At 50.7% G+C, this 11,911-nt stretch overlaps 1 protein-coding gene across 1 annotated transcript; it reads left to right on the top strand.

The window, feature by feature from the left end:
- The first annotated feature begins 4 nt into the window (after positions 1 to 4).
- On the top strand, positions 5 to 11,373 carry SMIM7 (small integral membrane protein 7). Its single transcript, XM_008531309.2, has 5 exons — positions 5 to 933; positions 1,014 to 1,055; positions 1,537 to 1,589; positions 5,208 to 5,298; positions 10,256 to 11,373. Exons 1-5 carry the CDS (start codon positions 908 to 910, stop codon positions 10,269 to 10,271), a joined length of 228 nt encoding a protein of 75 aa, XP_008529531.1. The 5' UTR covers positions 5 to 907; the 3' UTR covers positions 10,272 to 11,373.
- The last annotated feature ends 538 nt before the right edge of the window (positions 11,374 to 11,911 follow it).

Here is an 11,911-nt window from a genome sequence, read left to right as displayed (position 1 = left end):
GCCCTCTCCAGAGCCCGGCGGATCAGAGTCCTGCTCTGTCCCTCAGGCCACCGCGACCCCATTCAGCCCAGCGAGGTGGGGTGCGGAGCCCTGTGGAGGGAGAGCTGGACTGGGGGCCTGTCCACTGAGGGGTCCGTCTCGCATGGAGCCCACCCAGGCAGGACGGACAGTCAGGACCCCACACTCGATCAGGAGGCTCGATTAGGACCCGCATCCTCCGTGGAGCGCTTGGATGGGGCCCTCTTCTCTCGTGGGGCCCGATCATTGTGAACCCCATTCCCCCGTGCCCCACAGGGTCCACTCGGTCGGGACCTCTGTCCTCGATGGAGCTGTCATGATCCCACTCCTCCGAAGTCACGACCTCTATACCCCGTGGGGACCCCTGTCCTCCGTGGGACCCCAGCCCCCGTAATGCCCGACTAGTGGGGATCCCCACCTCCGTTGGGCCTAGGAGGACCGCCTTTTGGAGTCCAATCATGGGAGTCCATGCCTGGGAGAGCCCACTGCGTCAGGACCCATTCCCCCGTGCTGCTCAGTGGTTAGGGGGCCCAGTTTCTCCAGAAGCCTCATCCGAGACCCCAGCTGAGGAGAAGTAAAAGTAGCCCCGCTCTCTCGAGAGCCCTCACGCATGCGCGTCACGCTTCCAATGCCGCCCCAGATGGCTCCGCCCCTTAGGTGACGTCACAGCTCGTCCGGCCCTTTCTTCGCCACCCTCTGAGCATCCTCAGCTGGGAGGCTAGGTCTTTGCTAAGGGGGCCTGGCCTGCAGAGGGCGGGAGCTGTCTGCCTTGGCCGTCGACTGGCCCAGCCTTCGCCAGCGCTGCTTCTAGATTGGTTGGCTCGTGCTCTTCTCCCCGCCCACGCCAGGGCTTCCGCTTCCGGTTCTGACTGCAGCTTCGGTCGTAACGATGATCGGGGACGTCCTGCTGTTCGGGTAATTCGGGGGACCAGAGGCTGGGGCGAGAGGGCCCGACGGGGTGGGGGCGGCGCAGCTAACGCATTCTCCCTCCGCAGGACGCTGCTGATGAACGCCGGAGCGGTGCTCAACTTTAAGCTGTGAGTAGGCCGCGTCGCACCGCGGTTCCCCCGGGGACCCGTAGCCCCGCCCTCCGGGCGCGAGCCCGCCCCACGCCTCAGGCCCCGCCCCCAGCCCGTCCTCTGGCCCCGCCTCCATCCTGGACTGTCCTCCTGTGACCTTCCCCTCGTCCAGACTTCAAATCCGGGTGCTCCGTTCCCCCGGGTCCCTCTGCTCGCACGCAGCCCCGGTGAGCCTCAGGCCCACCCCTTAAGAAGCTTTTAGCCCTCCCCGTACCCTCGGCCCCGCACCCGGCACCCGCGGACACCGTGTCGGCGGCTGCAGGCCTGGCTGTGATTGGCGGGGCAGGGGGTGGCCCAGCGAGGGTCGTTGAACCACCCGAGGTCACACAGCAAGTCAGCGGTAGGTCTAGAGCTCCCCTCTGAGCTGGGGGTCAGGGCCAGGGGACTGAGCAGTCTATATGTCCCGTTGAAAGTGGACTCTGTTTGCTTCTTTTTGCAGGAAAAAGAAGGATACGCAGGGCTTTGGGGATGAGTCACGGGAGCCCAGCACAGGTAAGGCCTCCTTTCTGGTCTCTGGAATCGCTCCGTTTCAGAGAGGGCAGTTCTTTGTCACCAGGTCCTTTTGAACTGTGTGTGCGCGTGTTTGTGTGACGGGCTTGAGGGTGTAGCTTCTGCCCACCTGTCTCGGGCTTCTTCCTCCTACCAGACCTCCCCTTGTCCGCGTAGGTCAGCTGTCAGGTCACTTCCCAGAGATATAGTTTTTTTATGTGCGCTGTCATCTGGCTAATGTCTGCCCCTCACACTTGACCTTAAGCTCCAGAGAAGAGGCTGCAGCTAGTTTCAGCTCATCCCTCTGCCCTCGCGGTGCCAGCACTCCAGCAGGAATGAATGAATGAATGAATGAATGATTGAGTGAATGAACAGCCTCACCAGGAGCTGTTGTTTTCAGAGTCCTGTGGACCTGTACTCTGTTTTGTAATTAGATGCCAACACTAGCTTTCAGATAAGTCAGGAAATGTCATATAAGAAATTCAGATGTCTGATTTTTCAAGAAAAATCAGAACATTCTACAACTCGGGGTTCAATGACCTTTTGGCACCTGTTGAATGGGGTTGAGAAGCAGGACCCCACTGAGGCAAGGCTTGTGGCCTTTACCTCCTCCCAGCCCCAGCCCTCTCGTCTTTACGTCATCTCACCTGCCTGGTCCCCGGAGGCCCTGGCATGTACACTTTGCTGCTGAGTTTATTCGAGTGACTGTTTGGAATCTAATGGGCCCTGCCTGTGACTGTGGTATCCATCCATCCATCCATCCATTCATCGAGCATTTGCTGAGCACCCACTACATGCCGGCCACTGTGCTGGATGCTGGGGACAGAGCAGGGGACAAGACCAAAGTCAGTCCTGCCTTGTGGGCTGTACTACTATGGGGCGGGACAGACTTCCTACACCAGGAAGAAACGGTGAAGGAGGGGGCGTCAGGTGGGGACGGTGATGGGGTTGCTGCCTGGCTGGGGTGTGTGGAAGGAAGGTGCTCTGGGAGGTGGCGTCGCAGACGAGGTGGTGGGTCCGGTGATCGAGCTTTGTCCAAAGGTGAGGGGAACCCCGAAGAGCAGTGGTTTTGAAAACAGTCCAACAGCTCCCCTTTATTGGAGGCCTGCCTGGTGGTGGCTACCTTGTTAGGTGCTTCTCATGGGTGTTTCACTTCACCTTCATTCCTAAAAGGTAAGGGCGTTTTCACATTTTACAGATGAGAAAACTGAGGCTCGGAGATGTGCCTTAACTTGCTTATGGCCACCTGGCAAGTCAGTGACAGGATCAGGATTGGAGCCTGGGTTTTTCTTTCTTTCTTTTTTCTTTTTTTGAGGAAGACTGGCCCTGAGCTAACATCCATGCCTGTCTTCCTCTTCTTTATATGTGGGACGCTGCCACAGCATGCCTTGATAAGCAGTGTGTAGGTCTGCGCCCAGGATACGAGCTGGCCAACCCCGGGCTCCCGAAGCGGAACACATGAACCTAACAGCTGTGTCACCGGGCCAGGCCCAAGAACCTGGGTTTTTTGACCCCAGAGGTGGCACTCTCAGTCACTGGACCATCCATCTGTTCATTCATTCATTCGTACATTCATTCAGCAGCTGTGTGTATTGCTTAGCTGCTCTGTGGAAGGCAGCCTGCCAGGCCCTGAGGCTGTGGCCCACATCTGAATAGGAGCTGTGATGGGTGGGAGACTGGGCCTGAGGTGGCTGTGTCCTGATCAGGGGCTCCCTGCAAGGCTCCCTCCAGCCAGGGCCCTCTCCCTGCAGAGAGGGTTCCTTGCCCTCCATCTTCTACCTGGCTGACCCTAATACCATAGTGGCTGCGTTTGTTGAGGGCTCGGTGTGTGCCAGGCACCGTGCCAAGGTCTTCCCAGGCCCTCATCAGCCCCGTTTGCACGGGAGGAAACTGGGGAACAGACAAGTCAGACACTGGCCCATGTCACCTCCACGGAAGGGCAGTAAACTCCTGTCTCCGTTTAAGGTCGAGCTCATGCACTTCCTCAGAGAGTTGTCTTCCGACCCCTCCCCAACACGCACTAGGTGGGGTCCCCCCAGTGTGTTCTGCCGTGGCCCTCGTCATGTGAATAATCACGTCTGATCACTTCTTTAGTATTTGTCCTTGCTGTGAGCTCTTTAGGGCAGGGACACCTGTCTTCTTCCTCCCTATGTCTCCTGCACTTGGCTGCTGCTGGGAACTAGTGGCCTTCAGTTGGCATCTGTTGATGGCAGGAGAGCCCCTTTTCATGATCCTGGGCTCTGAGAAGGGCCTTGCTGAGCAGCGCCTCTCACACATCCTGGAGATGGACCCATCTCTGATATTTGCAGTCTGTCCTGGGCCAACACTTACATAGGCTGTGCCGCATGTGGCTAACTCTGTGGCTTGGACAGTACTGGACATGTCTGGGCCGTGTTCAGCAAGACCACACGCTGACCACACGCTTGGATGGCACAGCATCGTTAGGTGGCCATCACATTGGGTTGTTGGGGACATTTCTCAGCTCGTGCCGGTCTTCCGTCTTTACTGGACAGCTCCAGTCTGCCGATGATACTGTGGGTGGCACCCCTCTAGATCACTTAACCCAGGCCTGTCTGTTTCATCCTGGAGGCCTAGCCAGGGAGGCTGAGAGGCTCGAAACCCTGCAGTAAGGTTCTGGAATCTAGGTCTCTGGAGTCTTAACATACCAAATGACCTCCTCTCGGAGCAGTTTCTGTTCCTCGGCATCAGGGGACGAGAGGAAGTCATCACCACAGCAGAACTCCCGTTTTCCTTGTCCGAATCAGTATGCTTTTAGTTGCAAACCGTCAACACCCGGCTCAGAGTAGTCAAAGCAAATGGGAATGTCCAAAGGTAGAGCTGTCTTCAGGCCCACCTGCGTTTAGGGCACAAACCAGCTCTCCAGTGTGTACCCGTCTCCTGCTCTCTTTTTCCTTCTGGGTTGGTTTTATTTATCAGGCTGGCTTGTATCGACAAAGGTGACCCCAGAGTAGAGCTCTGCACGTTTTTCTGTTAAGGACCAGATCGTAAATATTTTAGGCTTTGTGCTGCATGCAGTCTCTGATACAACACTTCAGCTCTGCCACTGCAGCTCGAAAGCAGCCGTGGACGATATGTAGATGATTGAGCACGGCTGTATTCCAGTAAAACTTTATTTCTGATGCTGAAATTTGAATTTATGTAATTTTTGCATCTCACAAAATGTCCTATGTTTTTCTTAACCGTTAAAGAAGTGTAAAAACCGTTCTTAGCTCCTGGGCCGTTCAGAAACAGGAGGCAGGGGCGAGCTTCAGCCCCGGGCTGTGGTTACCTGACCCCTGCCCTGGAGGACTGGGTTTATAACTTCTTAGCCCAGCACAGCTGGCAGAAAGCAACTATCCCAGTCGTTGGGGCAGAACTCCCAGGGCTGACTCTCACTGGGCACACTTGGGTCACGCGCCCCTCAGTGAGCCAGTCAGAGGCTGGGGGCTTGGTGCCCTCACGGGATTGGTCTGGGAGCCACAGCCTGAGTGCTGAGGGTTGGGGAGCCCAAAGGGAAGGCCTGCTGCCACTGGAACCCGAGGCAGAGACAGCGGAAGCACGCTGCAGCTGGGCCAGCAGAAATGGTAGCAGTGCTTATAAAAACACTTTCTGACTTTGCAGGTGACAACATCCGGGAGTTCTTACTGAGCCTCAGATACTTCCGAATCTTCATCGCCCTCTGGAACGTCTTCATGATGTTCTGCATGATCGTGTAAGTCCCCTTCAGTGTCACGGCCTCAGCGTCGTTCTCCGGAGCGATCTACCCGGTGGTCATTCTCGGTATCCTCAGACTACATTTTTGTGTTACGCTTTCTGCTTTCAAAATAAGCACTCTCCAAGCTAGAGAAGAAACTAGGGGCTACAGGGGTTCAACTCTGTCACCACAATCCAGGCTAGAGCTCTGGTTGGAACACGGCGTTCTCCATGGCCTGGCTGTGTCTGGCCCCTCGGCAGGGGCTGCCAGGGGAGGCCTTGCCCTGAGCTGTGGCCCTGTCGCCCTCACCAGCTCTGCCGCGCTTGGCATCTGCCAAGGTGGAAAATGTGGCTTGATGGCAAGCGTGCCACTGGATCCTGCCCCTGCCCAGCTGGAAGCCAGCAGCAGTGTATTCAGACTTGACTTCTGTTTTTATGCCTCTTTCCATTTTCTAATTAGGCTAAAAAAATCCAGTCGGGTTGATTTTCGTTCCGGTGTCGGGGCCCTAATTCCGATGCTGCTGGTAATGAATTATGAGACTCATAGTAAACAGACTCAGGGAAGAAACAGAAGAAGCTGATGTTCTCTGCGATTCTGGGCTTATCCCTGTGTGCTTCCCCCAAAGAGGATGAAAATGAAAAGTCAGCTGTCCTGAGTAATCGAGGTGCTGAGTTTGGGGTTGCCGGGCAGTGCTTGTGCCAGGCCAGGGGCTGTTTGAGCAGATGATTCGAGGACCTAGGAGAACGAGGAAGGAAGGGTTTCACTGTGTCACGGGATGTTTTAGAGCCCAGAACGAGGCCTGTGGTGTATACCCCTAGAGACCCTTTTTGGGAGCTCGGATGAGGCCTGCCCAGGTACAGAGAGGGCTCACGAAGACATCAGGGAATTCACAGAACAGCATAGGACGCGTGAGCAGGACTCACAGGACGGCGAACAGAGTTGGGGGCTCCTCCAGCCTTTATTTCTAGGTCCCCACCTGTCCATTCATTCATTCCTTCACTCACAACTGTTCATTGTGGGCTGTGCTCTGGGGTGACAGCGGAGACCAAGACACCCATCGTCCCTGCCATCAGCGAATGTACAGGATAACACGCACAACAAGGAAAGGAAACAAGCAAATAGGGAAAAATCAATTGTGAGGTGGCTAATGTGAGAGGACTCTCAATTTAGCAGGTGATCAGTGAGGCTTGCTGAGAAGGTGCCCTTTAAATCAAGACCTAAAGAACAAGAGGGAGCCTGCCATTGGCAGAGCTGGAGAGAGACAGTAGCGCTGGAAGCAGTATATGCAAAGGTCCTGGGACAGGGGGAAAATCGGAATTTTTTCATCATTCTGTTCTTTTCTGTCCATCAGTTTTGTTATCCTCTCTTGCCCGACTAGCTTTCTTAACTGCTCATCTGCTGGGCTGTGACCAGGGTGGCAGCCTCAGGCTCCATGACATCCTCGCTCAGCTCCCCAAGGCCAACATAGTCAGTAGCCAGTGTCCTGATTTCATTTCCTGGGAGCAGAGTCTGAGTGACCTAGCCAGGTGTCACCCAGGTCCAGTTGGGTTGGGAGTTCCTGACTCCAGCAAAACCACTTAGCTCCGGGGTCGCCAAACCACAGCCCATGGGCCATATCTACCTGCTGCCTGTTTTTGCTTTTGCACTACAGTGGCAGGGTTGGGGCATTGTGACAGAGGTGGTCTGGCCTGCAAAGCCTGAATTATTTACTGTGTGGCTCTTTACAGAAAGAGGGGGCTGACCCCTGACCTAGGCTGGCTCTTTGGGCAGGGGCCATGAGTGAGGGGAGATTCTCTCCAGAGAGGACTCTGTCAGGGAGGCGGTGACTGACTTTCCCAGGATATTAAAAAACTGGAAATTACCTAAATGTCCAAGAACAGAGGAAGTGTCAGGTAACTCGAAGGATGCTTGTGTGACTGACTGTGACGATGCCATCACTGATGGTGTGCTGGAAGGTTCTGTCTACACGGGGAATGTTAGGAAAGAAGGCCATAGGTCACCTGCATGCACATTTTGGCCTCCAGTTGTGATTTGCATGCAGTAAACCTTGAATAAATGCTGAATGAGTGCCTGAAGTCTGTGAGGGAAACACTTCTAGTGAAGGAGTTGGAAGGATGCACTCCAGACTGTCCACGGAGGTGACTGTGCTGCGACTGTTGAAGGAGTTAGTGGGGTAGAGGGGTGGTTCACTCCTCCTTGCACCCACTTCTACATTTTTTGAGCTGAGCTACTTTGGAAAATTTTACAAGTCATGAGAAACTTAAAATGTAGGGAGGAATACACCTGAATGTTTACAAACCAAGGGTACTGTGTCTGCAGCTTACTTCAAAACACATCAAGTAAGGGAGATGGATAAATGGATAGATACATGATAAAGCCAAGTGTTCGTTGCAGAAAGTAGGTGGTGTGTATGTGGGTGTTCACTGAACTGTCCTTTTAACTCTTCTCTATGTTGAAATCTTCATACTAAAATATGGGGGGAAGATAGGGAGAAAAGGAGAGTGTCACACTGTGGAGGATTTATAAGTACAAGGTGGAAGTCGGTCCTCACGGTTCAGTATTTTGTAGTATATTCACAAGGTTGTGCAACCATCATCACAATCTAATTCTAGAACTTTTTCATCACCCCAGAGGGGAACCCCATACCCATTAAGTAGTCACTCCTTGTTCTCCCCTCCCTCAGCCCCTGGCAACCACTGATCTACTTCCTGTGTCTATGGATTTACCTGTTGTGAACGTGTCACATAAATGGAGTCATACACTATGTGGCCTTTTATGTCTGGCTTCTTTCACTTAGCATGGTGTTTCCTAGATTCTTTCATGTAGCGGGTGTCAGTAGTTCATTCCTTTCCGTTGTTAAGGGTATGCCACAGTTTGTTTACCCACTCATCAGTAGATGAATTTTTGGGATGTTTCCATTTTTTGACTATTACAAATAATGCTGATATGAATATTTGGGTACAAGTTTTTGTGCAGACGTATGTCTTCAGTTCTCTCTGGTACGTCCCTAGGAGTCAAATTGCTGGGTCATATAGTAACTGTATATTTATCCTTTTGAGGAACTGCAGACTATTTTCTGAAGTAGCTGCACCAATTTACATTCTCACCAACAGTGTATGACGGTTCCAGTTTCCCCACATCCTTGCCAGTACTTGTTATTGTCAGCTTTTTGATTGTAGCCATCCTAATGGATATGAAGGTTGGAGTTTTCATTTTCCCAATGGTTAATAATGTTGAGCATCTTTTCTTGTGCTTATTGACCATTTGTATATCTTTTTTGGAGAAATGACTATTCAAATTTTTTAAATTGGATTATTACTGCATTGTAAGAGTTCTTTTTATATTCTGGATACCAGTCCATCATCAGATACATGATTTGCAAGTGTTTTCCCCCATTCTGTGGGTTATCTTTTCACTTTCTTTCTTTCTTTCTTTTTTTTTTTGAGGAAGATTAGCATTGAGCTAACTACCACCAATCCTCCTCTTTTTGCTGAGGAAGACTGGCTCTGAGCTAACATTCATGCCCATCTTGCTATATTTTATACGTGGGACGCCTACCACAACATGGCTTTTGCCAAGCGGTGCCATGTACGCACCCGGGATCCGAACCGGTGAACCCCGGGCCCCTGAGAAGTGGAATGTGCGCACTTAACCACTACGCCACCAGGCTGGCCCCTTTTCACTTTCTTTTTTTTTTTTTTTTAAAGATTTTATTTTTCCTTTTTTTCCCCAAAGCCCTCGGCACATAGCTGTGTATTTTTAGTTGTGGGTCCTTCTAGTTGTGGCATGTAGGATGCCATCTCAGTGTGGCTTGATGAGCGGTGCCATGTCCGCGCCCAGGATCCGAACCAGCGAAACCCTGGGCCGCCAAAGCAGAACATGCAAACTTAACCACTCAGCCACAGGGCCAGCCCTGCCTTTTCACTTTCTTGATGGTGTCATTTGAAGTACAAAATTTTTAATTTTGATGAAGTCCAATCTATCTTTTTTCTTTTATCACTTGTGGTTTTTGTTATAGCTAAGAAGTCATTGCTTAACCCAAGGTCACAAAGATTTATGCCTAAATTTTCTTCTAAGAGCTTAGTAGTTTTAATTTTAATAGTCTGTGATCAATTTGAGTTAATTGTGGTATATGGTGTGAGATAGGGATCCAGTGTCATTCTTGTGCGTGTGGTGATCCAGTTGTTCCTGCTCCATTTTTCCAGTGACCTTTTCATTTTGGAGACAGTTTAGGTTGATGAAAATGTTGCAGAGATGGTAGAATCCTCTTCTTTATCTTTGTAACAGCTCTGTGGCTTTCCCTATAGGCCTGGGTTATAACTTAGCTCCCATTCCCAAACGTCATGGACAGTTTTACAGTTTCCACGCCTTTTCTAGTCCAGATTTTCTTTAAGGAACAGAGTTAACTGTAATCATTTCTTTATTTAAAGGTCTTTTTTTATTTATGAAAGTCATCGCTGACTTGCAGTAATAAAAAATGGGCTAAAATGTTGCAGATTCATGTAAAGTAGGTACTTTTAAAACGAGTTACTTTTTTGTTTTTTTTTTTTGAGGAAGATTAGCCCTGAGCTAACATCTGCCGCCAATCCTCCTCTTTTTGCTGAGGAAGACTGGCCCTGAGCTAACATCCGTGCCCATCTTCCTCTATTTTATATGTGCGATGCCTGCCACAGCATGGCTCGACAAGTGGTGCTAGGTCCACACCCAAGATACTAACCGGCGAACCCTGGGCCACTGAAGCAGAGTGCGCAAACTTAACCGCTGCGCCACCGGGCTGGCCCCTTTTATTTTTTTAAGTGTACGGTTTGTTTGTGTTAAGTATATTCAAATTGTTGTGTAACAGGAGAGTTACTTATAAAGTCACAAAATGATGTAAAATAATCTTAAGAACAGGGAGATAAAATATTTACTACAAGTGTTTTCAGAGCGCCAGCATCCCGTCCTCACGGACATTTCTGCCCTCTGACTTTTCTAGGCTTTTTGGCTCCTGAGCCCCAGATACGAAACCAGGAACAGTCGTCCAGAAGCTGAGTCTCCTCCCCTGCGTTCCTGACAACTTCAAGAATGTTTTTGCCTGGAAAACCGGTGACCTTCCCAGAAAGCCCAAGCTCGTGGTGGGTGGAAAAAATGTTCGCCAAGATGCTCACGGTTTCCCAGCCACGTCACTGTTTTCTTTTCAAAGATATTTTCACTCTGGTCTCTGCATTGAAATGCTGCCTACTTGAGGAGTTTCAGGAGGGTTCCTGTAAGGGGCTGTCATAACTCTGGTTCCCCGTAGAGAAAAGAACACGTGTAGATCATTTCGTTGGATTGGAATTCCTCTTCGACCAAGCTTTCACTAGAAACTCGTTCTGATATTTCTTTCTTTACTTTTAATAACCATCCTTTTTGGTTCAAATTATACAGATTTTTAAAACTCACTTTTGTCCAAGGATCTGAAGCAGAAAGTTTGGCTTTGACGTTTCCTGCAGCCTCTTTATTGCACTGCGTTCATGAATAAGGAGCAAGTTCACTGTTGCTGGGTCTGACAGCAGTGCTGGGTGTGCGTCCATATTCCTTCCCAGTCCCCCTGGCTCTGCTCAGCCACTCTGTGCCCTGCGGTCGTCCCCAGGATTTCGAGGGTGAGGGCTGACTGACTCCCACGCAAGAGAGGTGCAGAGCCGTTGGCAGGGCCGGACGAGGGTGTTGTGAGAAATTTGGCCTTGCCTTCAAGCCCTCTGCTAAAGTAACTGTTGGGGCCATTAATTGTACAGTTTTTAGACTGAGAGTGATTTATGCGGTAATATGAGGACCCAGTTCTGAAAGCTTGGGTTTTTGGGTCTGCTTTTCAAGTGGGTGATTTCAAGTTTGAAAAACAATGAGCCTCATTTGAGGAAACACAGCGTTTTGCACAGAAAGCCTCGTTGAAAGAGTCCTGCTTTAATCTCCAAAATGAAACGCTGGTGGTGGGCGCCTGCTTCCCACAGGTGTTTGATTTGTTTCTGGTGGTTTTTGAAATCCTGATTTGTAGGTAAACCTGGTGGGAGGAAAAAGGAAATACACAGGCTTTTAGAACGAAATAGCGTTGAAAATAAAGCTCATTTCTAAAAAGGACCTTTTGTTTATACATTTTTTAACCAATAAGTTGACTTTCAACTTGAGTTGTTTCAAATTATGCTGTGGGAAGCACCTAGGATTCATTTTGGAGGCTGTCAGAAAGTCAGAAGAGGGGTGATGTTAGCTGTTCCTTTCTGAATTTTCCCCAGTAAATGTCAGGCAGGAATTGGGCAAATATGGTTGTGACCTGGCTGTTCTTGGAAGGTTTGAAAGAGCCAGTGACAATGGTGGGGTTTTGCTAAACCAGGGTCGAGTCCATTTTTACTGCTTCTCAGCTAACATCATTCTTCTTGATCGCTTCTATAATTTATTCCCTTGTCAAATCCAGACCGTGCATCACCTGGTGGTTTGTAGGTAGCAGGGAACGTACGTAGCTGCTGAATCAAGCTTCACCCTTGCAGATGTGTGTTCTTGTCAGCAAGGACAGGCGTGCCAAGATCTTGGTTGATCAGTCGTCATGCCTGCGAATGAAACCTCTCTGCCTTATTCAGACTCACCTGGAGGTTTCAATGAGGCGAGGCGTTTATGGGGAGGA

Source organism: Equus przewalskii, chromosome 20, assembly GCF_037783145.1.
Source record: "Equus przewalskii isolate Varuska chromosome 20, EquPr2, whole genome shotgun sequence".
In the NCBI taxonomy this organism is placed as follows: domain Eukaryota; kingdom Metazoa; phylum Chordata; class Mammalia; order Perissodactyla; family Equidae; genus Equus; species Equus przewalskii.
Note: the sequence above shows the minus strand (reverse complement) of the source record. Positions and strands in the feature narration are given on the sequence as shown.

Coding starts and splice junctions, on each gene's coding strand:
- SMIM7 (XM_008531309.2), top strand. CDS start 908: ATGATCGGGGACGTCCTGCTGTTCGG. Junction 1,056..1,536: donor GCGGTGCTCAACTTTAAGCT/GTGAGTAGGCCG, acceptor TTCTTTTTGCAG/GAAAAAGAAGGATACGCAGG. Junction 1,590..5,207: donor GTCACGGGAGCCCAGCACAG/GTAAGGCCTCCT, acceptor CTGACTTTGCAG/GTGACAACATCCGGGAGTTC.